Source organism: Bos mutus, chromosome 9 (genome assembly GCF_027580195.1).
Source record: "Bos mutus isolate GX-2022 chromosome 9, NWIPB_WYAK_1.1, whole genome shotgun sequence".
In the NCBI taxonomy this organism is placed as follows: domain Eukaryota; kingdom Metazoa; phylum Chordata; class Mammalia; order Artiodactyla; family Bovidae; genus Bos; species Bos mutus.
Window position 1 is genome coordinate 38,411,167 of NC_091625.1, and position 27,943 is coordinate 38,439,109.

At 37.9% G+C, this 27,943-nt stretch overlaps 1 protein-coding gene across 4 annotated transcripts in view; it reads left to right on the top strand.

Moving 5' to 3' along the window:
* The window catches only part of LAMA4 (laminin subunit alpha 4), a 148,164-nt gene that overhangs the window by 118,364 nt on the left and 1,857 nt on the right, over positions 1-27,943 (top strand). For all 4 annotated transcript variants that reach the window (XM_070376403.1, XM_005890204.3, XM_070376404.1 and 1 more), the window contains 14 exons: positions 1,941-2,072; positions 3,146-3,288; positions 5,302-5,440; positions 5,894-6,031; positions 8,179-8,312; positions 9,352-9,516; positions 12,368-12,521; positions 15,935-16,122; positions 18,596-18,785; positions 19,643-19,798; positions 21,386-21,545; positions 23,252-23,382; positions 24,408-24,501; positions 24,974-25,093. In XM_070376403.1, coding sequence (XP_070232504.1) covers positions 1,941-2,072; positions 3,146-3,288; positions 5,302-5,440; positions 5,894-6,031; positions 8,179-8,312; positions 9,352-9,516; positions 12,368-12,521; positions 15,935-16,122; positions 18,596-18,785; positions 19,643-19,798; positions 21,386-21,545; positions 23,252-23,382; positions 24,408-24,501; positions 24,974-25,093 — 2,044 coding nt within the window. The remainder of the gene's footprint in view (positions 1-1,940; positions 2,073-3,145; positions 3,289-5,301; positions 5,441-5,893; positions 6,032-8,178; positions 8,313-9,351; positions 9,517-12,367; positions 12,522-15,934; positions 16,123-18,595; positions 18,786-19,642; positions 19,799-21,385; positions 21,546-23,251; positions 23,383-24,407; positions 24,502-24,973; positions 25,094-27,943) is intronic.

Sequence of the window (27,943 nt, forward strand, 5' to 3'; positions counted from 1 at the left end):
TTGTAAACTTCAACAGAAGAATTCAAGACCATTAAAAATCTTCATTTGAAAAACTTTTAAACTTTAAAAAAAAAAAAAAAACTTTTTTTTTTTCCAGAAAAGTTGTAGTAGAGTAGATATGAGAGTTTTTATGGTAGTACATAAAAACATGAAAAATTACATTGCTTTCATCAGCAAATTTACTTAACAGTAGAAAATTTTTCAGATTTTTTTTTTAAAAACCATCTCTCCAGAGTACAACTTTCTTCCCCACCAAAATAGTTTCTCCTTCATTGTTATAATGTCCCTACCTTGAAGCAACAGATCAAGTATATTTTTTAAGTAGCTAGGGGGGTTCATACTACTAAAAGACATTTGTCATCACAAGTAAAAGTCAATAAGTTTAGAATAATTCATTTTATAAAGCAAATGTGTAATGCTCTCAAAATTTGACCACATTTTTAGTAATTTATAGGAATTAACCTGAAAATATCTATGTGTCTCAGAATATTTTCACATCACAATATTTCAGTAGAAAATCATTATAAATATTCTATTATTAAGTGGCCTTATTCATAAATCCATGTAACCAGGTACCCATAACTGCAGTAATTGTAATAGGCTGCTGCTGCTGCGTCACTATAGTCGTGTCCAACTCTGTGTGACCCCAGAGACGGCAGCCCACCAGGCTCCTCTGTCCCTGGGATTCTCCAGGCAAGAACACCAGAGTGGGTCGCCATTTCCTTCTCCAATGCATGAAAGTGAAAAGTGAAAGTGAAGTCGCTCAGTCGTGTCCAACTCTTAGCAACCCCCTGGACTGCAGCCTACCAGGCTCCTCCATCCATGGGATTTTCCAGGCAAGAGCACTGGAGTGGGGTGCCACTGCCTTCTCCGTGTAATAGGCTAAACACAAAGAAATCAGTGCAGAGTGGGCCGTGGCCCACCTTCAAGTGTGGAACTTCGTTCTCAAAGTGTGAATCTGAATCCTTTGAAAACCCACTCAAAGGAAAAAATGAAGGCCCACAGTAAATCTATGTATTAAATATTAAAAGTTGGCTTCTCTATTTTAGAGTTTTAAAATGAGTATAAATAGAAGTTGAAATGTTTTCTTTCTATCCCCCAGTGGATTGTGTACCACATTCTTAGGAGTATATAAACTCTGTCCAAGAGATCACTTTCAGTGAAATTGGGACTTTACCATCACCACCTCAATGAACATAAACGTGAACAGACTCCAGGAGATAGTTAGGGTTGGGGAGTCGGACACGACTTAGCAACTGAACAACAACCATAATACTTTATTCTTCGTATCCACTGAATTCTTGTGTCTATGAACTATCTTCTAAAACAAGCAAGCCTGACCAGTAAATTACTTGAGTGTTATAGAATTACTTTGGTTGTTGAATATCATGTGATCTAAGTGCATAATAATTCCATGTTTATTTATGTAAATCCAGTGTTACAGAAGTGGGCCTTCTTTTCCTTTTACCTGTATTTACTGATAATTTTCCAAGATTCTTTTCAGTATACCTTGGAATTATTTTTCAGTGGTATCAATTTTGCCCTTAAAAATGAAATGTAGTCACATCTGTTGGCCTGTTACAACTTTCAAACATTGCCTTAAAATAGGGCTGTTGAATACATATGGCCTATAGTACTCTGTTTTCAAGATTGTTAAAAATCAATAAGGTAAATTTAAATTTTCATTAATTCACAAGTAAAAACAGTAGAAGATAATTGTTTTAAATTGTGTGTGAATATTAAAACTTTGGTATATTAGATGTAACTGCTGATCTGAATGTAGTTGTGATTTTTATTTCATAGTAAGAATTTAATGAGACTTCTGTAGTCTTCAGACAGTTTCAATAATAGAGAGTGTACTGTTATTTCTCAAATTCAGCTAAACCTGCTCTTTCATAATAGCAGACTCTCATGTCTACAGCTTTTTTTCTTCTCCACAGAGTATGTTTTTCAGCTTGGAAATGCGCAGTGGTTACCTACATGTGTTCTATGACTTTGGATTTAGCAACGGCCCTGTGCATCTTGAAGACACATTAAAGAAAGCTCAAATTAATGATGCAAAATACCATGAGGTACTGATCATTGCAGTTTGAATGTGTTGTTTTATTTGTATTTGGATCTATTGATCTAATCGCATGGTCAAATGAGATAGGTGAGAAAGTAATTAAAATGAACACTTTCACATATAAAAACCAATGAAAGGCCCTCATATACTCAACTCCAGGATAACATTTGCTTCAAAAGAGTGGACATTTTTATCATATTGGAGTTTCCAGTAAAAGAGTCAGTGAAGATACATTTTAATTGCTTCATTGATCAAAAGACTCCTTTGTTGAAAATGAGAATGTAGATATAAAGCCATTTTGTTTTTGCTTTTTCCTTGAGTCCCATTAAATATCAAAAGAGTAGATATAAGTGAAGAATTTCCTTTTTAAACCTTTTCCCTGAAACTTAGAAAATAGTAACACAGGTTTTCTTATAAATGAGAACCCACAGAGAATGCTCATCTGTCGTGATATAGATGTGCAGTATACTGATATTTCATCTGTTTTTACTAACAACTACTTTAAATCTATACTTTAATAAAATATGTAGAAGTCACAGTATTGTCTAAGTTGAACTAAAATGCAGAGTAGAGGCTATATTTCTCTTTTCAGTTCAAAGTCCATAGCCTTCATGAGGGTGGTTTACAACAGAAGAATATTTTAACTATTTCTCTGACTAGAATTTTCCCACATTCATTAAAGCTTATCATGTCACAAAAAAATGACATCTGGCAACAGAAGTCACCTGTTTACACTTTTTTCCTGAATCCCCTCAAAGGAGCAAAATATTAATTAAAAAGTTGATCTCATAACAGAATTTTTCTTGGGCTAGCTGTGAATCCATATGGAATCCTTCTCCAGCAAATGGGAACTTCTGGTAATATGACTAAGAGTTTTCATGTCTGTGAGGAAGGAAGGAAGAGCTATTGCCCATTTTGTAAACAAATAAGCATAAGATCATGGAAGCCCAGCTGTTACAACATAATTAAATAATTATGAATAATAATTAAATTATTATTAAATAATTAAAATACATAGCAGTCTTCAAAAATCTGATTGTTAAGCAATGATCAGGACTTATTATGTATTATTTCTCCCAGATCTCAATCATTTACCACAATGATAAGAAAATGATTTTGGTAGTTGACAGACGGCATGTCAAGAGCATGGATAATGAAAAGATGAAGATACCTTTTACAGACATATACATAGGAGGAGCTCCCCCAGAAATCTTACAATCAAGGTAAGCTTTTTTGTCCTTGTTAAGCTGTTTGTTCCTAACGCACTGGGCTGAGGACTCCACATCCAGAAGTGTAGTAAGTGTTTGAGCCTTCCCATCTACTACTTCTGTGCACATGTGCAAGGGCACACACACAGTCATATACCTGTGTGCCCTGTGCAGCCAGTCCTTGTGACCCCCTTAAATTAGCATCGGGTAAATGTGATCTACAAAAGGCTTTATGTATTACTCTTAGAACATGGTCTAATGCAGTATTTCTCATCCACAAGAAGAAAGGTGGAGCATATGTGAAAGCAAAGAAGCATTGTGTCCATTTACTTTTGTTTTAGTATTAATTTAGAGTTATTTGAACTCTCAAATAGTATCTGAGAGTAAACCAAAATTTTAAGCCTGTTCCAGAAGTTGTGAATATGTTGTTGTTGTTTAGTTAATGAGTTGTGTCCGACTCTTTTGTGACTCCGTGGTTTGTAGCCTGCCAGGCTTTTCTGTCTATCAGATTTCCCAGGCAAGAATATTGGAGTGAGTTGCCATTTCCTCCAAAAGGGGATCTTCTCTACCCAGAAATCAAACTTACATCTCCTGCATTTGCAGGCAGATTCTTTACTGCTGAGCCACCAGGGAAGTATATGTGCATGTTAAGTCTCTTCAGTCGTATCAACTCTTTGCAACCCTATGGACAGTAGCTCACCAGGTTCCTCTGTCCATGGGATTCTCCACGCATGAATACTGGAGTGAGCTGTCCTGCCCTCCTCAAGGGAATCTTCCCAATCCAGGGATCGAACCTATGTCTCCTGCCTTGGCAGGCAGGTTCTTTACCACTAGCGCTGCCTGGGAAACCCAAATTAAGTGTAATGAAATATTATTCTGATATATTAAAAAATTCAACTGTCTCTTATTACACTCAATTCATAGCATGAGAGATCCTAAACTGAGAGAAGCATTAAGATATTCTGATATTCCAGTCCAGTCACTCTCAACCCTGGTTCTCATTAGAATGACCTAGAGAATGTTTATAAACATCACTACCCACAGTCATTCTCCAGAAATTCTAATTTTTCTGGGATAAGACCCTAACTTTAAGCTTCCTTTCCAAACTAAATATCCTCATTCCTTCAGCCATGGCACTTGGGATCTTTAACCATTGTGGTCGCTACATGTGCAACTTAATCTATCAATTAGCATGTCATCCAGACATGATCTTGTGAGAGCAGAATACAGTGGGACTGTTACCCCTTAGTTTGGTCAGTGTTCATCTAAAATACATTGAAGTCATTGCAACTTACTGAGAATTAACTTCGTATTCATTCAGTATCCAATACTATGTTCTCGGGCACTTCCTATCTATTAGGCATAGTGATGGGTACTGTTTTGAGCAAAATGCCATCTTTGATCTTAAAGGTAAAGGATTTCTCACTTTCCTATTGCCCCAAAGTCCCAACGTTCATTGAAAACTTCTCTAGCCTTGGTTGAGTAGTGTGTTGCAAGTAAGACAAGTAATTGAGGTCATGACTCAAGTAGGATTAGTGGACAACTGAAGACCTGGGTTCAAATCCTAACTTTCTACTTGTGACATAGGGAAAAAAAAGACTTAATATTTCATTTTATAGGTAAACCATGTGAAACTGCCAAGAGTTCACAGTTTTTGATCTATACATATGTCAATTCATTATGGTTGAACCTATTAATCATCTGTAAAAGAGAAAGAATAGCATCACCATCTAGCTCTCTGAATTGTTATAAAGATAAAATGAGCTGATGTAAGTTAAAGGATCTTGAAAACTATAAAGAAGTAAACAAATTGTCTCCATGCAGAATAAAGCTGTTCTGTATGCAAAGATTAGAAATTACTGTGTACTTATGAAAGAAAGCACGAAAATGTGAATAATTACAAAGGTATTAAAAATAACTATAGATAAAATCAAATTTTACATCCTGCATATGTTGGGTGACATCATCATCACCTCTATCACCATCATCATCACAGCTGTATCAGTAAAGACTGATTTTCTTTTCCAGGACCTTAAGAGCACATCTTCCGCTAGATATCAACTTCAGAGGATGCATGAAGGGCTTCCAGTTCCAAAAGAAAGATTTCAATTTATTAGAACAGACAGAAACCCTGGGAGTTGGCTATGGATGCCCAGAAGACTCTCTTGTAAGTACACAATTGAAAAGTTTTTAATAAATAGACAAGAACCTTACCTTTCTTAAAAGCTGACAAAACTCTTTTCTCTGTGATCCTGTGTACACCTTGGGTTCCTTTCTGCCATCAGCAGACAGAAGGATCATTAAGCTAAAAAGGCTTATGGGAATCCTCTGGACTTGTCCAGTTGCTTCACCCTTCAGTGGCTGGAATGCCAAAGCCCAGAGAGGCTACGTGAGCATCTTCACTCACTCATAGTAGAGGAAGTAGGCAAGCTGAAACCCCATCTGTTAGCAGCATACAGAAGGAAGGCTAACAGGCCTGAATTCTAGCATAAACCAGAAATTAAAACATAACTATTAATATAGGAGCTAGCAGATAAGGCCTTTGGTATGTAGGAAATGGACATTTTAGGCATTTGATAATTATCACAAACTCTATATTCATACTTTCTTTGGCACACAGATATCTCGCAGAGCATATTTCAATGGACAGAGTTACATTGCTTCAAGTCAGAAAATATCTTTTTTTGATGGCTTTGAAGGAGGTTTTAATTTCCGAACATTACAGCCAAATGGATTACTGTTCTATTATGCATCAGGGGTAAGTATTTGTTTTTTGTGGTGGAAACTTCTTTGTGGTAATTGTTTTGTCTATTAAAAATACTTCTAAGCACATTAAAAGTAATTTACAATTCAGATTAATTTTGACTCCTATACACACATGGAATGTCTCATTTCAAACAGTTTGTAAAATATTATAAATATATCATATGTGAGTTTTTAACCTGGGCTTCATAAACCTCCCTAAGGAGTTCATGAAGAGAATTCAGTGGGTCTGTGAACTAGGTGAGAAAAAATTAAATCTTTATTTTCTCTAACTAAAATTTAGCATTTTCTTGAATTGTGAAAGTCAGCAACAAACCACAGTAATATTAGCAGTATCTATGATTTTGTCTTTAGTAGAAATTAAAGGTATTTTTCATTCCATGTTATAGTTGTCATATATATCTCAAAATACCATTTTTGTTTATTGCTACTTGTTTTTTTTTTTCACTTTCACTTTTTTTTTAAATTTTATTTCATTTTTTAACTTTACAATATTGTATTGGTTTTGCCATATATCGAAATGAATCCACCACAGGTATACATGTGTTCCCCATCCTGAACCCTCCTCCCTCCTACCTCCCCATACCATATTAGATCTGCTACTAGATTTTATTATTTAGTGCCTTAATGTAGAAGTACATATATATCACATATTTATCATTTTGGTATTTTGAAACTGTATTTCAATATAATTGGTTTCCTTTGTATTCCTACATATTTTATTGAGTGATTTTAAAATATTTTATGAAGGAGCCCATATGTGTTACCAAACTATTGAAAGAGTCATAGCACAAAATATGTTAAGAACCTCAGTGTATATATACAGTATGTGTGACTCAATTTATGAAATAGTTTTTTAATTTGCTGTAGAACTTTAGCTAAAGTCCATGGGTAGCAGTCCTTGGGATCACAAAGAGTTGGACACAACTGAGCAACTGAACTGAACTGAACAAAGATATACTATGTCAAGAATAAAATAACTTTTATAAAAGTTTGGTGACCTTAAAGTATTTATGTTGAGAGCTAACTGTAGAGATTGAGGCCCATATCGGGGAAGAAAAGGAAGATTATCATTTTGCCAATATTTTAAGGAATATTGCCAAACAATAAAGAAATTCAGAAAAATAGATGTTAACTTCTGCTATTTTTTAATTTTTCTGCCTCTGTAGATGGAAAGTGAAACATTTTTTTTTCTTTTTTTTTTCTGTTCTTTTTTTTTTTTTTTTTTGGAGGCTAATTACTTTACAATATTGTGGTGGTTTTTGCCGTTCATTCACATGAATCAGCCATGGGTGTAATGTGTTCCCCATCCTGAACCCCCCACCCACCTCCCTCCCCATCCCATCCCTCAGGGTCATCCCAGTGCACCAGCCCTAAGCACCCTGTCTCATGCATCGAACCTGGACTGGTGATCTATTTCACATATGATAATACACATGTTTCAATGCTATTCTCTCAAATCATTCCACCCTCGCCTTCTCCCACAGAGTCCAAAAGTCTGTTCTTTACATCTGTCTCTCTTTTGCTGTCTCGCACATGGGGTCATTATTACCATCTTTCTAAATTCCATATATATGCATTAATATACTGTATTGGTGTTTTTCTTTCTGATTTACTTTGTATAATAGGCTCCAGGTTCATCCACATCATTGGAACTGATTCAAATGCATTCTTTTTAATAGCTGAGTAATATTCCATTGTGTATATGTACCACAGCTGGAAAATGAAACATTTTTAAAAGCCACAATAGCAAAATAACTCTTGCCTAGTCGTCTCACTACATCCCCAAGAAAGTTAAAATACTGGTTTTTCAAAAGTGAGGCTGATGACAGAAGAGAATTGCTTGAGTAAAGAAAGTAACTGACGCTGGGATAACAGCTACTTAGCATGACAAAATCACCTGAAATTTTCAGTTTAAACACAAGAAATTCTTCTTTCCATTGAAATGTGTCTAATTTTATAAGCAGCATACCAGTCCAGGCAATAGAGTATTTCCTTGTTGCTGTTCATAGAAATTATTTTTCAAGCAAACCTCTCACATGTGTGTGTTCCTTTAAGCAGTTCTATAAGTAAATGCTGAAAACATGTCCACCTTTTGGATCTCTGGCTTCCATTGTTAAAAAACCTGTGCTTGCGTTTCAGTCAGACATGTTCTCCATCTCACTGAATAATGGCACCGTAATCATGGATGTAAAGGGAATCAAGGTGCAGTCGGCAGATAAGCAGTACAATGATGGGCTGTCCCACTTCATCATCACCTCCGTCTCCCCAGCAAGGTATAGCTCCTCACTTTATACTCTTTCCACCAGGTGGCTCTACCTGTAGGACATGAATGCGTCCAAGGACCACTACTAACAGTAGACTATCTCTTATTACCTTTCTAGTGTTTAAAAAAAATGGTAGAGGAACAACTTACTTTTTTTTAAATTGCTGTTAATTTTTAAAACATGCCAAATAAGTCACTATAAAATTAATTAACAGGTATGTAAAAATTTTCCCAGTGAAACCATAAGCTATAATATCCTTGAAGGAAGTACCTGTACATACCACTTAAACTAAATGGAGTGCAGTGTTTTGTACATAGAAAAAGTTAGCAAACAACAGGTTTCATTAGGTTTTAATTAAACAATTGAGAAAGTTACATTTATGGTCACATTTTAAAAAGTCTTTGGAGAAGGAAATGGCAACCCACTTGCCTGGAGAATTCCATGGACAGAGGAGCCTGGTGGCTACAGTCTGTGGGGTCACAAAGAGTCAGACACAACTGAGTGACTAACACTTTAACTTCACTTTAAAAAGTCTTAACTTTATCTTTAAAGTATGTAATACTGTATTTCTCTTTCATAAAAGGAAAATTCTTTCTGCAAAAGCAATATATTTTCTGTTGCCACTATTCTGTGTCCATTCCTGGGGAGCCTTCCCATTAAAAGAAAATGTTAATAGTTCTTTTCAAGACGTCATTTCCAATCACTGTCAATGTGCTTTAGAATGAAAATAGCTTCCCACAAATGTGATTAAATGATCACCATGATTTATGTTCTGATTTTTCCACACCAAAAAAAAAAAGTTACTGATGACTAGTCATTTGAACCTGCTTCTGTGGATTTAAATTCCGGTCATGATTTGGAGAGTCTTTTCTGCATATAGAAATATTCATCCGTTTTATTCTGAGCCTCACAAAGAGTCTGGCAACTTGTTATCTTATCATTAACCAAATGTTTCATTTCTCAATTCCATGAGAAAACATACAACCTAGAATGGAACTCAAGTAATACGTTAGCTGTGTAGTGCTTAAAAAAGCTTTTTCCCTTACAGGTATGAATTGATAGTAGATAAAAGCAGACTTGGGAGTAAGAACCCTACCAAAGGGAAAGTGGAGCAGACCCAAGCAGATGAAAAGAAGTTCTACTTCGGCGGCTCACCTATCACTCCCCAGTATGCTAATTTCACCGGATGTATAAGTAATGCCTACTTTACCAGGTACAGTATTTTTAGTATTCATAAATCTGCATGATCAGTAAAGACGTTCAAGTTGATAATTAAAATATTTACCTTACTAAAACTAAGAACTATGAAATATTGGGGGCACAGGAGGGTAGTAATTAAATGCTTGCATGTGCTTGAAAAACTGACACACTTGGGTTTGTGTGTAAGTTTTTTGCCTTTTAATTTTTGTATGGCATCGGCTAAGTAAGCCTTTGTTTCTTCAGCTGCAAAATGCAGATAATAATAGGGCCTGCTTGGTAAACTTGTTACGAGGATTAATTGAAATAATGTGCATAAAGCACGTGGCATACAGCAGACTGTGAATGTTAAATGTGGTTACTTCTGTACTTACTGTCAGTGGTACAATACAGAGCAACATACTCAAATCATCCTCAGAGGTTTAAGAAAGTTTTTTATATTAATTTAATGCATGATTATTTTTTCATTAATTTTCTCTTGTTGAAATTTGGTTGATGTACAATATTATGTTAGTTTCAGGTATACTACATAGTGATTTGACATCTGATTGTTGTTCAGTCTCTAAGTCAGGTCTGACTGTTTTCAACCCCATGGACTGCAGCACACCAGGCTCCTCTGTCCTCTGTTATCTCCTTGAGTTTGCTCATACTCACGTCCTTTGAGTTGGTGATGCCATCCAACCATCTCATCCTCTGCCACCACCTTCTCCTTTTGCCTTCAATCTTTCCCAGTATCAGGGTCTTTTCTAATGAGTCGGCTCTTCACATCAGGTGGCCAAAGTATTGGAGCTTCAGCTGCAGCATCAGTCCTTCCAATGAATATTCAAGGTTGATTTCCTTTAGGATCTACTGGTTTGATCTCCTTGCAATCAAAGGGACTCTCAAGAGTCTTCTCCAGCTCCACAATTCAAAAGCATCAATTCTTCCGTGCTCAGCCTTCTTTATGTGTTCAACTCTCACATCCATACATGACTACTGAAAAAACCATAGCTTTGACTAGACAGACCTTTGTCAGCAAAATGATGTCTCTGCTTTTTCAGATGTTGTCTAGGTTTGTCATAGCTTTTCTTCCAAAGAGAAAGCGTCTTTTAATTTCATTGCTGCCATCACCGTCCACAGTGATTTTGGAGCCCAAGAAAATAAAATCTGTCACTGCTTCCACTTTTTCCCCATCTATTTGCCATAAAGTGATGGGACTGGATGCCATGATCTTAGTTTTCTGACTGTTAAGTTTTAAGCCAGCTTTTTCGCTCTTCTCTTTTGCCCTCATCAAGAAGTTCTCTAGTTACTTTTTACTTTCTGCCATTAGAGTGGTATCATCTGCATATCTGAAGTTGTTTCTATTTCTCCCAGCAATCTTGATTCCAGTTTGTGATTCATCTAGCCTGGCATTCATTTCTTATGATATACTCTGCATATAAGTTAAATAAGCAGGGTGACATTATACAGCCTTGACGTACTCCTTCCCCAATTTGGAACCAGTCCATTGTTCCATATCCAGTTATAACTGTTGCTTCTTGACCTGCATACAGATTTCTCAGGAGACAGTTGCGTATATGAAGTACTCACCAAGATGAGTCTACTAACCATCTTTCTCCATACTGTTATTATAATGTTATCGACAATATTCCTTATGTTGTTTATTAGATGCTCATGGCTTATTTATAAGTGGAGGTTTTTACCTCTTAATCCTTTTCACCAATTTTGGACTCACACCTCCCCTTCTGCATCCACCCATTTGCTCTCTGTATCTGTGACCCTGTTCTGTTGTTTGTTTTTTAGATTCCACTTTTAAGTGAAATCATATAGTAGTCTCTCTCCATCTGACTTATTTCATTTAACCTCTAGATCCATCCATGTCACAAATGGCAAGATTTCATTTTTCGTGGCTAAATAATATTTCATATACATATACATAGCCCATCTTTATCCATTCATCTTCATCTATCAGTCAGCGCGTAAGTTGCTTCCATATTGTGGCTGTTGTAAATAATGCTGCAGTGAAACCAGGGGTGCATGTATCTTTTCAAATTAGTCTTTTTGTTTTCTTCTGGTAAATACCCAGCAATGGAATTGCTGGATCATATGGTAGTCCTATTTTTAATGTTTTGAGAAGCCTATTTTCCATAGTGGCTGCACTAAGTTACATTCCTACCAACAAAACGTGAGGGTTCCCTTTTCTCTGCATCCTCACTAACACTTAATTGTATCTTGTCTTTTTTATGATAGGCATCATGACAGGTGAGTGGTATCTCTTCGTGGTTTTGATTTACATTTTCCTGATGATTAGTGATGTTAAGCATCTTTTCATGTGTCTATTTTCTGTCTTTATGTCTTCTTTGGAGAAATGTCTGTTTAGGTCCTATGCCCCCTTTTTCAATCAAGTTGTTTGGTTTTTATGTTGAATTGTATGAGTTCTTTGTGTATTTTTTATATTAACCCCTTATCAGATATATTATTTGCAAATATCTTCTCCAATTCGGTAGACCGCCATGTTGTTTTATCCTTAACAAAGATGATGAGAACCCCCTGAGTTCAAAAATATGCAAGGGAGGAATTTAATACAGATTAAGTAACACAGATGAGGTCCTCATCATCCAGGACATGGTGAGGGAAGACATGTTCATCTGTCAGAGTGTGCTGGTGCCAGGCACAGAGTTATTGGTTAATTGGTTAAATGATCAATTAAAGGGTTCTAATTAAGATAGTGGTTGGTGGATAAAGACCCATCACATACACACACACACACACACACACACACACACACACACATACATTAATTGCTAAAGTTCTTTGACTTCCATAGTTTCATCATATAATTCTGAACAACATTCTTAAGATTTTTCTTTCCTCTGTTACAAACACAGGTTGGATAGAGATGTAGAGGTCGAAGATTTCCAGCGGTATTCTGAAAAGGTCCACACTTCTCTTTATGAGTGTCCCATTGAGTCTTCACCATTGTTTCTCCTTCACAAAAAAGGAAGAAATTCCTCAAAGCCTAAAACAAATCAGAATAAAAAGGTAAAAGATAATGCTGCGCCAACTTCTAGATTGCCCTTTTACTCCACACATACAATTCTAGTCACTGGTGCTTTATTGAATTTACTCATTTGCAACTGTGTTTGTATGAAAGATATGATTTCTGTAGTATCTGATATTACAGTTTACCAGATTTGTTGTATCAGTTCTTATTCCCAAAGAAACAGTTTGAGTAAGCTTTTGCTCTTACTTCCAACTGCTTTTCATTACAGTGGTTAAAATTGCTCTGTATTTTATATAAAAATATATACTATATACTGTGATCATTCTCTAGTATCATTTGTTGTTGCATAACAGCCTCTAGTTTCTGTCACAGTCCTAGAAATCATTGGTTTCTGATCTTACCTTGTTTTCCCTCCTTCCTTGGCCTTCCTTTTAACCACTCACATCCACAGTTGATCTGTGGCATCAACTAGAGTGACTTTGCATTCAAAATCTTGAGTCTTAAATTGCGGTCACTGATGACTGTTCTCTCATTCGTTTTACACCTAGCATGTACATTATTTGCCTTCATTACAAATGAAGGTCCAATTCCTTCTCATTCTTTCAGTCTGACCCTCCCTACTCCTTCCTGGCAATGTAAACAATGCAGTCAAGTGCCAGTGCTGCCATCCTGGTCCAAGCCATTGTCGTCTCTCATCTGAATCTCTGTAATAGCCTCCCAACAGGCCTCCCTGTTTTACCTTGCTCCCCAGTAGTATATTCTCAGCACAACAACCAGATCCTTTTAAACATGCCTTATCATGTTACTTCTGTGTTCAAAATGATCCTCCCACTGCACTCAGATTAAACGCTGAAGTTCCTACAGTGTCATAGAGACCCTTGTTCTCACTTGCTCGTCTCCTCCTAGTGATCTACCAGCTGTTTCTAGAACAAGCCAGGTACACTCCTGCCTTAAGATCCTCCCTTGAGCTTTCCTCTTACCTAGACCGTGCTTCCCCCAAATATCTGCATTGACAGCTTCTCAAGGATTGCCCAACTCTCATCTGATCCGTGAGGCCAGCCTTAACCCCTATTTTATTTTATTTGTTTTTTTAATTGAAGTATAGTTATACAATGTTACATAAGTTACAGGTATACAGTATATAGTGATTCACGATTTTTAAAGGTTGTACTCCGTTTATAGTTAATACAAAATATTGGCTGTACTCCGCATGCTGTACAATATATCCTTGTAGCTTATTTTATACCTAATAGTTTGTACCTCTTATTCTCCACCCTTGTCCTGCCCCTGCCCACTTTCCTCTCCCCGCTGCTGACCACTAGTTTGTTCTCTCTCTGAGTCTGCTTCTTTTTGTTATATTCACTAGTTTGTTGTCTTTTTTAGATTCCACATATAAATGATATCCCACAGTATTGGTCTTTCTCTGACGTACTCACCTAACATTATGCTCTACAAGTCCATCTATGTTGCTGCAAACGGCAAAATTCTGTTCTTTTTATGACTGAGTAGGTCCACTGTGTGTATGTGTATAATGGGTGTATCTTCTTTATTCATCTTTTGATGGTCTTTTAGGTTGTTTCCATATCTTGGCAATTGTAAACAATGCTGCTGTGAACATTGGGTATATGTATCTCTTCAAATTAGAGTTTTGGGGTTAGTTTTGGATATATACCCAGGAGTGGAATTGCTGGGTCATATGGTAGTTCTGTTATATTTTTAGTTTTTTGAGATACCATCATACTGTTTTCCACAGTGGCTGCACCAGTCTGCATTCCCACCAACAGTGTAAGAGGATACCTTTCCCACATCCTCACCAGTTTGTATTCTTTTTGATGATAGCCATTCTGACAAGTGAGAGGTGATAGCTCACTGTGGGTTTGATTTACATTTCCTTGATTTCTTGGATTTGCCCAGAACACAGACTTTTTTGGAGGTCTTATCTTTTTCCCATATGAGATTAAGAGTTTTGGGCTTCCCTTGTGGTCTAGTGGTTAAGAATCCACCTGCTAATACAGGGGATGTGCGTTCAATCCCTGGTCTAGGAAAATTCTACATGCCCTCCACTTGCCACAATTAGAGAAAGCCTGTGCACAGCAACGAAGACCCAGCACAACCTATATATATATATATATATATATATATATATATATATATAGTCGATCTGTTCCAGTCTGTATTACAATATTGTTTTATGGAAATTCCACACTGCTTTGTTTGACTAGTAGAAATCCTCCTCTACTTCCAGGACTATGGTGGATTTATTTTTATGTGTATAGTTCTTCTGACATTTTGATGGGAATTAGGGAGGGGGAAAGCTATGTGCATTCATTCAGCAATCCTGAACCAGAAATTGTCCTCTCCCCTCTGATCCTGTGTCTCAACCTGACTCTTGCTGTGTTCTCGAGCTCCCTAGCTCCAAATATTTCCTCTCTCTTCTTACTTTATTGCAAGATTTCTTCCCAAGTGGATCAGATTAGGCCACTCCCTGCTTTTCAAACCTGTGGTGCTTCTCATCACCTAAAAAACAAAACCCCATCCTTTACCAAGTCATCTAAGGTCCTTTCTATCCAGCTACAACCTGTCTTCCAATTTGTTGTTTAAAAGCCAAATCAATTTTCAGTCCTTAAAAAACAGGAACCATGTCTCACTCACCTTTCTGTTCCCCACCACACACTGCCCACTGAAGGCACACAGAAACATTGATTTTTTTTTTCTTCTTCTTCACTCCTACCTATTAGGTACTCAATAAACATTTGCTTGAATAAATGAGTAAATGACTGAATGCTCAGATTTACTTGCATTTACTTTTGCTTCAGAAATTGACTAAATAACCATTAAATATTAGTCTTTAGTTTCAGAACTGTAAATTTTAAAATCAATAGTGCAATTCTAAGAGCACAAAATAATTTTTAAAAATTGTTCTATATCCTGTCACATAAGTTTGCTACATATCTTATCACCCAAAACATTTAAAAAATATTTTGAAGATGTTACTAAGTATTTAACTTTGTATGCAGGTTATATAAATAATAATATGTGTATTCAAGTGGTATTGTTGCATATGATATGAGGATTTTATTTATCAAGTCTCTCAGTGGTCTTTATTGCCAATGTTTTCATTTTCCACCATTGATTAAAATGTACATTTAATTTAAATCACAGAGCACTCGTCTCTATAGCTTCACTATACAAATTGTTTTCTGACTGTAAATGGGAATTTTGGGTTTGTTAACATACTCTGTTGTTGTTTGTTACTGCTGCAGCTGCTGCTGGCATTTGCTTAAGGCAGTAGAGGAATGGAGAGGTCTAATACTTTACAAGTGGAATATGTACAAAGAATATACACTTTAATTATTTAATCATCATTGTTAATGATAAAAAATTAAAAGTGAATTTTTGCTACTAGTATGTCAGTTTTATCCCTTAAATGAGTCATTTCCTACTCTTACAGGGAGAGAAAAGTAAAGATGCTCCTTCGTGGGATCCTGTTGGCCTGAAATTCCTAGAGAGAAATATTCCAAGAGACTCACACTGCCAGCTTTCCAAGAGCCCTAGAGCGATAGAGCATGCCTATCAGTATGGAGGGACAGCCAACAGTCGTCAAGAGTTTGAACACCTAAAAAGAGATTTTGGTGAAAAGTAAAGTAACACACTATCTGTTTAGAAACTTGATGCCATGGCTGGGCTTCATCCTTACTTGCCATATGTTATTTTTCCTATAATTTTTTTGTGCTACTTTAATCTTATTCTTTTTTTCATCAAAACAATTACTAAATAGTACATAATTCATACTGTCCAATAAATAACATTCTCTGTGACTTTCTTCCCAAAAGTAAGAGGCATATGATAGCATTGTCCTAGGAGTTTGCTGTACTTAATGAAAAAGAAAATACAATCAAAGAAAGGAAGATGGGGGAAATTTTAAATGACTCATCATGTAACCTTACTGTCACCTTCCCTTTCCGACACAAATTGCTTTCAGACTGTAAGTGGGAATACGTCTGAAGACACTAAAAATACAAATGCACTGTGTCTCTGTTGACCCTCAAGCTATCTCTAAAGTTCATCACTTCTTCCTGGTGTTTCACAACTCTCCAAGTTATTTAGGATTATTTAAGATTTCTTTTAAAGTATTAGCACCCAGATATTCATATATACAGAGAAGGCAATGGCACCCCACTCCAGTACTCTTGCCTGGAAAATCCCATAGGCAGAGGAGCCTGGTAGGCTGCAGTCCATGGGGTCACTAAGAGTCGGACACGACTGAGCAGCTTCACTTTCACTTTTCACTTTCATGCATTGGAGAAGGAAATGGCAACCCACTCCAGTGTTCTTCCCTGGAGAATCCCAGGACGGGGGAGCCTGGTGGGCTGCCGTCTCTGGGGTCACACAGAGTCTGACACGACTGAAGCGACTTAGCAGCAGCAGCACTCTCATATAGCTCTTTCAAACATTCATACCGTCAGTGGATTCAATAAGAAACTCCTAATTTCCTATTTGCCTAATAGGCAGAATCAGTATTTTGTATTCTTCAGGAAAAACACAGAGTTAATCAAACTGGAAATTAGCTTAATAAATGTACCTTATCTATGGCCTAAAGCTGAATTTCTAGAAATTTTATTTGATTTCTACACATTTTGGTAGCTGTTTTTAGCATGTGATATCCATTGATTAATTTTTATGGGGAGAAAACTGAATCTGTATTTTAGATAGTACATAAGTCATATTGTTTCTATGCAAATTTTTATATGCATATTAATTGCTCTCTATTATTTTGTCTACATGAAGCTTCCTTAGCATAAAGATTTTTACTAAATTAAGTGCAATCAGTTTTTCAAAGCAAGACATATTATCCTTTACTGAAACACTTTTTAAAAAAAATTTTTAATTGGAGGATAATTGCTTTACAATGTTGTGTCAGTTTCTGCCATACAATGTGAATCAGCCATAATTATGCATATATCCTCTCCTTCTTGAACCTCCCTCCCACCCCCCACCCCATCGCAACCCTCTAGGCATCTCTGGTTTGAGCTCCCTGTGTTACGTGGCAGCTTCCCACTAACTGTCTATTTTACATATGGTAATGTATACGTTTCCATGGTACTCTCTCAGGTGGTCCTGCCCTCTCCTTCCCTCACTGTGTCCACAAGTCTGTCCTCTGGTCTGCGTCTCTATTCCTGCCCTGCAGATAGGTTCATCAGTACCATTTTTCTAGATTCCATATGTATGTGTTATTTTATGAAACTTGTTTTTCTCTGATTTACTTCATTCTGTAGTAACAGGCTCGAGGTTCGTCCACCTCACTAGAACTGATTCAAACTCTTTTCATGACTGAGGACTACTCCATCGTACATATGTCCACAGCTTCTTTATTCATCTGTCATTGGACAGCTAGGTTGCTTCCATGTCCTGGCTATTGTAAATAGTGCTGCGATAAACATTGGGGTACTGGTGTCTTTTTCAGTTATGATTTTCTCAGGGCATATGCCCAGCAGTGAAATTGCTGGGTCTTATGGTAGTTTGGGGCTTCTGAGGTGGTGCTAGTGATAAAGAACCCACCTGCCAGTGCAGGAGATGTAAGAGATGTGGGTTTGATCCCTCGGTCAGGAAGATCCCCTGGAGGAGGACATGGCAATGCACTCCAGTAATCTTGCCTGGAGAATCCCATGAACAGAGGAGCCTCGTGGGGTATAGTCCATAGGGTCGCAAAGAGTCAGACACAACTGAAACAACTTAGCACGCGTGCATATGGTAGTTTTATTCCCAGTTTTTTAAGAAATCACCACACTGTTCTCCATAGTGGCTGTATCAATTTACATTCCCACCAACAGTCCAGAGGGTTCCCTTTTCTCCACATTTTCTCCAGCATTTATTGAAACAACACTTTCTTAAATGTGGGATTTATCCTTGTTGTATGAGGAAATGGAGGATTTACATTTTTGAATTAGCAGTGCTTACCCGATATTCACAATAATAATAAGATGTAATTAGAAGTAATGTTTCTTGGGATTAGATCAGATGGCTTTATTCTTCCTTACGCTGTATTGTCTTGGGAAGTTAGAGATCACAGTCTTCTTTGACAAGTGGTAAGCTTTTCCTTCTCATTTACCAGATCCCAGTTTTCCATTCGTCTGAAAACACGTTCCTCCCATGGGATGATTTTCTATGTCTCAGATCAAGAAGAGAATAACTTCATGACTCTGTTCCTAGCCCATGGCCGCTTGGTTTTCATGTTTAATGTTGGCCACAAGAAACTGAAGATTAGAAGCCAGGAGAAATACAATGATGGACTGTGGCATGATGTAAGTTGAAGGCAGAGAATATTATTATCAGCAAACATCCACCATTCTGATACCCCACTAGTGGTTTCTCTAGAAACATCCATTTACAAATTTTATTGCTATATGTTCAGAGTTCAGTTTCAGAAACTTTCGTTAATTTATTACAAAAATCTTGAAGCTTATTATTTTAAAAGAAATATAATCTGAGTATAATTTTTTTGACAGATCAGCTATTTTTAGTGCAGTTATTTTAAACAAAAGATCAGTGGTCAGCATAAGCTGAAGTTTGGTTTCTATAAGGATTTTTCACTTGACTGGGTTTTATTCCACTGCCTATAATATTCTAAATTTTCTATGATTGCTGAGTGTCTCATAGACTAAGCTATGGAAGGTACAAAATAGAGTAAATCTGTTAGGAAGAAAGGATACAACAGGTAGAATAAGCTAAATATCAAAGCAATTCAGTGTGTGTATAGTGGGAAAAATAAGCAATGTCAGCTGTATTACTGGGAAGAAAGGATATAACAGGTAGAACAACCTAAATATCAAAGCAATTCTCTGTGTGTGTATAGTGGGAAAGTAAGCAATGTCAGCTGCATTACAATTAATTATAATTAAATTTAGAAGTGAGAGCATGTAGGCTGCCAGCTGGGACAGAGAACTCTGCTAAACATAAGCTGTATTCAGAGATTAAGCCTGTAACTTTAAATCAGGCTTCAAAAGAAGAGACAAACTCCTGACCTTTGGTGAAAGGACCACTGTTTAAAGAATTTCCGCAGCACTGCAAATGATAGCACAGTTGGGAGGAGAAGCAGCACAGCCTTTCCACTAATCTTTGGATGTACTAAAGATACGCTGTTGTCCTTCTCTCCATCAAGGTGATATTTATTCGGGAAAAGAGCAGCGGCCGAATGATAATTGATGGGCTTCGAGTCTTAGAAGAAAGTCTTCCCCCTACAGGAGCTGACTGGAAAATCAGGGGTCCTATTTATTTGGGAGGTGTGGCTCCTGGAAGGGCTGTGAAAAATGTCCAGGTAAGCCAGGTGTGATCAGGTAGAGCCATCCACCTTTAGAGTTGAAAGATTGTTTAATGTAGCCCTCGCTTCACGATTAGAAAACTGGCAAAAGTAAAACTGTACTTTGGCTGGAGACGGGATACATAAGTGGGTATTGTTTTATGGTTGTCTGTCCACCCTGTGACATCACAAAGCCTGGAGTAACCTTTTGATTCTAAGGTAGAGGTGAGATGAAAAATGTTTCAGAGGTATAAACTGTCATGAAAAGTTATGTCTCAAGGGCATGCTTATTTGTTCAGCAAGTACTCATGCTTTTAGTCTTAAAGAACACCCAAAAGAGAATTCCCTGGTGCTCCAATGGTTAGGACTCAGTGCTTTCACCGCCCAGGCCTGGGTTCAATCCCTGGTCAGGGAACTAAGATCCTGCAGGCTGCATGGCACAGCCCCCCCCAAAAAAAATTACCCAAAAAAGAAAGCAAGTCATTATATTATATATTATTGGGTTAAAAAGAAAAACTTTCAGGCCATTATGTAAACTATGATCTCATCTTCATTTCTTACACACACACACACATACACACAATTTGTAATTGTACAAGGAAATGTGGCTACCCCTTGGGGGACATGAGGATATGGTAGAAGAAAACAACATTATTTTTGTAATGTAAAAGTTTAAAATATTGGACCTTCAAAAATATTTAGCAAAAAAAGGAACGCATCAAAGGACTAAGCTTATTTTTAATATAAATACAGGTTTGACTTTAACACAAAGAATACACTTCTAAGATCCATTAAATGGCTTCCCTGGTGGCTCACTGTAAAGAATCTGCCTGCCAATGCAGGAGATTCAGGTTTGATCCCTGGGTCAGAAAGATCCCCTGGAGAAGGAAATGGCAACCCACTCCAGTATTCTTGCCTGGAAAATCCCATGGACAGAGGAGTCTAGCAGGCTACAGACCACAGGGTCGCAAAAAAGTCAGACACAATTTAGTGACTAAACAGCAACAACAAAGATCTATTAATATGTGTGTATAAAGCAAAAATGGGGGGAAATGTTCATATTTAATTTGATTTTAGATGAGTAGCCCCAATTCCATGACAGCTTCTTTAAAAGAAAGATTTCTAAAACTGTGAAATCGGTTATCTAAAGTGGCCCGTGTTTCATGTCCTGTGGTATGATAAATGTTCAGACACAAGCCAATAAAGCAAATTCTCTGCTGCTTATTTAACCATGGTAGATTTAACAGTTTAGTTCTTTGCTAGCCCTTATCAGCATTAGGTGATCTAGGGCACAGCTGTCTTTCTTGAAGAAAACAAATGAGAATATTTCTAATTCAGTTTGAAAACCACAACTGCAATTTACCTTGTTGTGAAAAATGTTGAAATTTTTGTACCTTAATTACAGTAGGCTATTATTACCTAATACAAAATTCTAGCTTCAAAGATCTAGTTAAAAAGCAACAATCTGGAAAATGATCGATTATTCAGATAGCGAAAACAAATAGGGCAAGAAATTACTAGGTTCCTCTCAGGACACAAATCCCTTCATTGGTGCGTCTGTGAGTGTTGAGAAAATGGATTTTAAGAAATGCCTTCTCCTCTCAGATAAACTCGGTCTACAGCTTCAGTGGCTGCCTCAGCAATCTTCAGCTCAATGGGGCCTCCATCACCTCTGCTTCTCAGACATTTAGTGTGACTCCTTGTTTCGAAGGTCCAATGGAAACAGGAACATACTTCTCAACAGAAGGAGGTTACGTGGTCCTAGGTAACAATGACTTATGTTAAAATGTGAATCATGAAATACTTCTTTCCTGGAGATGGCTAACAGGGATATTGGGCCCAAAGTTAAAAACGAGAATAGCAAACTCAGCCCTTGAAAATAGTCACTTTTCATAAGGACCACCTTTCTCCTCTGCTGCTGTCCAAATAGACACATGGACCATGCCAATCCCTGTTTGCTTTCCCCAGCCAGTGCTTCTCCACAGCTGCCAAACCTCTAGGGATAGACCATCTTGGCTCCTTTAGACTTTCTGTGCTGCACCGTGGTCTAACCTGTGTGGGCTTTTGGCTACCTCACACACTGAGGTTTTGTTTTCTCTGTTCCTTCTAAGCAGCACCCATTGTTCCTGCTAAGGAAAGTTCCACTTCCTCCCGTCTCCAGCAACTCCAGCAGACAAAGCTATCCTTAAAAAATTTTCTTTCTGGATTTTTATTCTCAACTCTTACTCTCACTCAACAAAGTTTTCATTGTGTGCCTCTGGTATGACAGTCCCTGTGCCAAGTGATGGAACATAATGGTTCTAAAAATAAGGAAATAAAATCCTAAACAGACTACACACAATCACCATCCAGTCCATTCCGACAGCATTCTGTAGAGCAACCATTAGGTGTGAGGAGGGCACCAGAACAGGTGCTGAGAAAGAAGACAGGAGAATGTTCCTGCCTTCAACATGCCCTGAATAAAGACCTGACAGAGCAGCAGTTATCCCTTCTTAACCCATCCCCACGTCCGACAGGATAACTGGAGGCAATGTTTCCTCTCTGTGTCTAGTTCACGATTTTACTTTCCTTTCTCCTTCTTTATCTCTACTAAAACACCAACAGGCACATTCCTCTGCCTTTCATTGAATTTCAGTGAAATGAACTCAAAGGTTTAGACAGCCTGAAAAGCATAGCAACCTGCACAATTTATGTTCTCAATAAACATTAATAGCAGGAAAACTTTAAAAACTGATCTATAAGAAGCCACGTGAAGTGAACACTATTAAGATGCCCAGCTTTTCGGTGAGTCTCTTGGAGTGAACACGGCTGTTCTTAAGAAGAATTCATTTTCTTGCATCACTGCAAAAACAGCTCCTAACCGCTTTTGCTGTTCTTACTTTCTCTTTCCTCCCAAATGCTCTGCAGCACTGGCTCCAGTGATCTTTTTTAAGAATTATTTTAAATACAGATCTGATCAAGTCAGCTCCCATGGTCAATGTCTGCAGTATAAAGTCTGTCTTCCCTACTGGAGCCCTGGAGCCCTTCCCCATGTGGCTCCTGCTGGCCTTCCCTACTCACCCCGCTCCACCCTCACTCGCAGGGCAAGGACAGTCCAGCCACACTGGCCTCTCCAGGTGCTCTCCAGACGTCCCAGACTCTGCACTTGTGTTCAGACCAGTTCTTCCTAGTTAGCTCTTTCCTGCTTCTCACTTTTGAAATAATAAATGGTCCTGCTGGTTGGAATCAATTTTTCCTCACCTGAGCTCCCATAGCCATGATGTATTTTCAGCATGCTGTTTCCACCCCGCACTCCAGACCTGCTCAGAGCTTCCAGTGTGTTTGACATGGAAAATGACACTTTCTACTTACCTACTGAAAAATGTATCAAACTTTCCAAAAGAGATACAAAAATATGCAATTACAAAATCATGCCATGGTTACAAAATTTAGGTTTCTGTTCTTGAGAACTAATAGTATTTCTCTCCACAGATGAGTCTTTCAATATTGGATTGAAGTTTGAGATTGCATTTGAAGTCCGTCCCAGAAGCAGTTCCGGAACCCTTGTTCACGGCCACAGTGTCAATGGAGAATACCTAAATGTTCACATGAAAAATGGGCAGGTAGCGTGTTAAGAATTGTTCTAAGTCTATCTTCTCTGACCTTGGATTCTAGATCTGAAGCAGTTTTATTTCACAGAATTATTTCATCGATCTTTCCTAACTGAGGGGAAAAACAAACAACAGGAAAGCTAAAACATAAAATTTAAATGCAGGTAATTTTTGGATTCAGATTCATATGTTGAGAATTGATTTGATTAGAGCAAAGAGCCATGAAATTGTGGCAAAGCCAAAAAAATCAATAATTAAAAAGTTTTAATAAAAGAATCAGAAGAGGAATTTTTTACAACAAATGGAAGCAGCAAATGTTCATCTGTCTATAATATGTATGCATACCATACATACATTCTTCTCAGCTGCTAAAAATAAAAAAAATTGTTATAATTAAACACCACTTTCATCCCCAAATAATATTACTAAAGAACATTCATGAGAGTATTCAAATAAATATGAAGCATATTTTCATCAATGCCCCTAACTTAATATAATTGATTTTCATTTGAGTTCCAGTATATTCTATGAAACCATATAACAATGAGAACAAATCCTTATATGGTTCTTAGTGTGGGTCAGATGCTATTCTAAATGCCTTATATGGATTAACTCCTTTAATCCCAATAACTCTGTGAAGTGAGTACTACAGTTATCACCCTTATTTTGCAAATAAGAAACGTGGCACAGTGAGGGAAGTAGGAGCGCTCGAGTATGAGCCCAGGCAGCTGGCCCTAGAGGCCAGCTCTTCCTCAGTACCTTTACCTGCCTTGTACAGCACATTCCATCTTTAAAGGAATTCATTGTGCTATCTTACTGTTCCTCTGCCCCTCTTCTCTCCGGTGTCTTTATTTTGTTCTCTTTCTGAGGAACACATTTCCTCTAGTCTACTGAACAGTGACCCCTTGTGTTCAAATTGCAAAGCTACTGTCTGGATGTTCAAAGTTTTGCTTACCTGTGGTAAATCTAAGAAATCTCATCTTATCCCAAAGAGGAGAAATGAAATGAAATTCCACAATGTGCGCTGTTTTTTACAGGTCATAGTGAAAGTCAACAATGGCATCAGAGACTTTTCCACCTCAGTGACACCCAAGCAGAGTCTCTGTGATGGCAGATGGCACAGAATTACAGGTGAGGAAAGCTGTGTGTCCTGGGTTTCCCTGATAAAGTGAGCCTATACACCCACCTCTGACATGATGACTTGAAAGAACTTTGTATAACTTATACGACAGAACAGGTAATAACTGACAGTCTAAAAGTAGTCAAGAAAAGAGAATAAGTGCTAATGTACTAAAATTTGTACATTGAATCCACATGTGATTTGAAAATATTAATGCTGCCAGAATAGTCTTATGGAGTTGTTTAAATAATGCATTATTTACGAAGCAAAGAAAAAGTATCAGAAAGAGTATTCTAAATAGTCTCCCTTTCAAAGGAAAATTTTACAGTGATTGGTTAGACATTGATGTTTTCAGTGATTAGAGGGAAGTGTATGGTTTATTCTGGAATAAATAAAACCTATTGCTATAATAAATTATTCCCTTTCATGTGAAAATTAATCACCTCAATATCACTTATGACCACTCTTTTCCCTGTATTTCAGTTATTAGAGATTCAAATGTGGTTCAGTTGGATGTAGACTCTGAAGTGAACCACGTGGTTGGACCCCTAAATCCAAAACCAGTTGATCACAGGGAGCCTGTGTTTGTTGGAGGTGTTCCAGGTAAGAGTTATTTAAAGTGACGAGTTTCCAAATCCAAAAAAACACTTAAGTTCTCATAACTGTTATTACAGTATTAAGAGCTATGTATTTTTATAATTCACCTAGTAACTCCAAGAATTTTATATACAATGTCATTTCATAGGGGACTTTCTCAGGAGGCGGAGTGGTAAATAACCTGCCTGCCAATGCAGGAGACATAAGAGATGTGGGTTCAATCCCTAGGTCAGGGCGATCCCCTGGAGTAGGAAATGGCAACCCGTTCCAGTATTCTTGCCTGGAAAATTCCATGGACAGAGGAGCCTGGAAGATACAGTCACTGGGGTCACAAAGAGTCGGACATGATGAGCGACTGAGCACACACACATCCTTTCATAGGAAAATGTATACTGACAATTACGAAGCACACAGCACATCCGAGGATCAAAACAAAGTAACAGATAAGAACCACACGCAGCATGCTAAACAGTAGATACTACTCTCCCTCTGCTGTGTCTACTGAATTTTTTCTCTTCTCTTTACACACACCTGTCACATACACACAGCGAAACACACTGTTTTCTCTCTTACACAAAGAAAACTCATTTGCTATTGCTGCTGTAGGATCTGAGAACCTTAGAAGACTAAAAGTTTGGTGACAATTACTCCTCTTCCACACTAAGAGAATACACAGTTCTTCCCGTCCAGGACTAGTGTGAAACGTGGAAACAGCTGCAGACCATAAGTTCTGTTGTTCCTACATAGTGACATTCCCTGCGAGAGGTTCCCAGCTGCAGTTCTGTAAACATCATCAGTAACATCAATGCTGTCATCTGCCAAGAATGGTGGATAGTCCCAGATGGTGATGGGGCACTTATGGACCCCCCACAATTACTTTAAGCCTCTAAAGCAGGGACCATGACCTTTTGTTGAAAGTGTTTATTTCACACACTTCATTCACTAGAGAAACCTGAATGATAAAGGTAGCATGAGGGAAAAACCAAGCTTTTACAACTGGCATTTGGTGAGGATTTAAAGGAAAAACTTAACATAGTTTTTCCTTGCATCCTAACTATACTATTTTAGACTGACCCATGTAAAGGCAAATAATGCTTTAACCAACAGAGTGAGAAAGATTAAGCATCCAGTCTTGGGTACTCACAAAATAGTAGCAACTAAGCAGTCCTCTGCTTTGTAATGTGGATTTTTCAAAATGCCAGTATAGACAGTAACAACTCACTGATGCAATAGGAGACCCTCAGAAAGCAGTCTTTCTGCTTTACTTCTATTATCCACTCCTGTCTCCATTCCTTAATCCTCTCCTCCTGCTCCAGGCTTCAGTTCTGAAATACTGGCAAAGACCACATTGCACTTCATGCAGGTACAGTGAGGAAGACGGGTGCTGTCAGTCCTTCCATTTCTGCACGTTGCTTTCTTCCTGGAGATCACAACATAGTTTACAATATTGCAGGTTCCCAGAGGCCTACAGGATCAAAGTCAGCCTAGCATGCAAGGTCCTGATTCTCTCTCCCCACTTTGCCCCCTTGCGCTAGGGCCTCCCCCTACCTCCTGGGGCTTGCAGTTCTCTGAATGTTCAGTAGTGAACTTTGCTCCAGGCCTTCACACAAGAGCAAAAGGCCTCAATTTCTAGAAAATGTTCTTCTTTCTTGCTTCTCCCACTTCTCCACCAACTTAACTCCTATTGACCTTGAGGATCCAACTCACACTTCTTACACACATGCCCGCCCCACCCCACCCTGAATATCACTTTTATGGCACTCACTGCAGAATATTGTTGAAGCTAAATAGCATATTTCTTGCTTCCAGAGAGCATGACTTCCTCACACAACAAACGTACATGCTTTCGCTTCAGTCATATCCGACTCTTTGCGACCCAATAGACTATAGCCCGCCAGGGTCCTCTGTCCGTGGGGATTCTCCAGACAAGAATACTAGAGTGAGTTACCATTCCCTTCTCCAGAAGATCTTCCTGACCCAGGGATCAAACCTGCATCTCTTATGTCTTCTGCATTGGCAGGCAGGTTCTTTACCACTCGCACCGCCTGGGATACTGAGTGTCTATTAAGCACTGTGCTAGGCTCCAGGAGATGGACCAAACAAGCACGGCCCTCCCTCACAGAAGTTACAGTATTTGTTCTTCACTTCGCACCTGAAGTGCTTACTGCATCATTCAGACACATATTTCTCTCTCTGATTTCTGGTTTTTTGAGTCTCATTCCAGCATGACACACTACCATGATCTCTCACTACAAGACTTGATCCACAGGCTGGCTGGGCAGGATCCACCTGAAGCCAAATTCTGCCTACCTGAGACATATTATGAATAGCAAATTTGAGCTAATGAGCCAGCACACAGGAATTAGCAAGGCCAGTGAGGTCTACCCACTAGCCTGCACCACTGCAGCTTTTAATTCCATCTACAGATCATGCAGCAAGTCTAGGACAAAAAGTATAATTTAAGCTGAACATCATTAATTACATAATTTTTGAGCTGTTCAAGATTAACTCCACTAAAATCACATCAGAAACTGGGGCATGAAAAAGAATAACTTAAGGAAATTAGGCATAAACAAAACCACTGTGTATACTGAAATCTTAGAATCCCAACCAGTGCTCTTATACCAGGCAGAGCTCTGGTAACACACTATTTCTATCAACAAAGAGTTAATGCATTGAAATTCATGAAGTTTGTATCAGAAAATTCAACTTTATTGTATGATCGTTTAAAAATCAAAATTAGATGTTAAGTTTTTGAGTTAACAACTATGTATTCCTCTGCTGAAAATCTTGCATTATTCTGTATATAGTCAAGCTTTCAACCTGAGAAATGTTTGCTCTTAAAATCATGTGTTG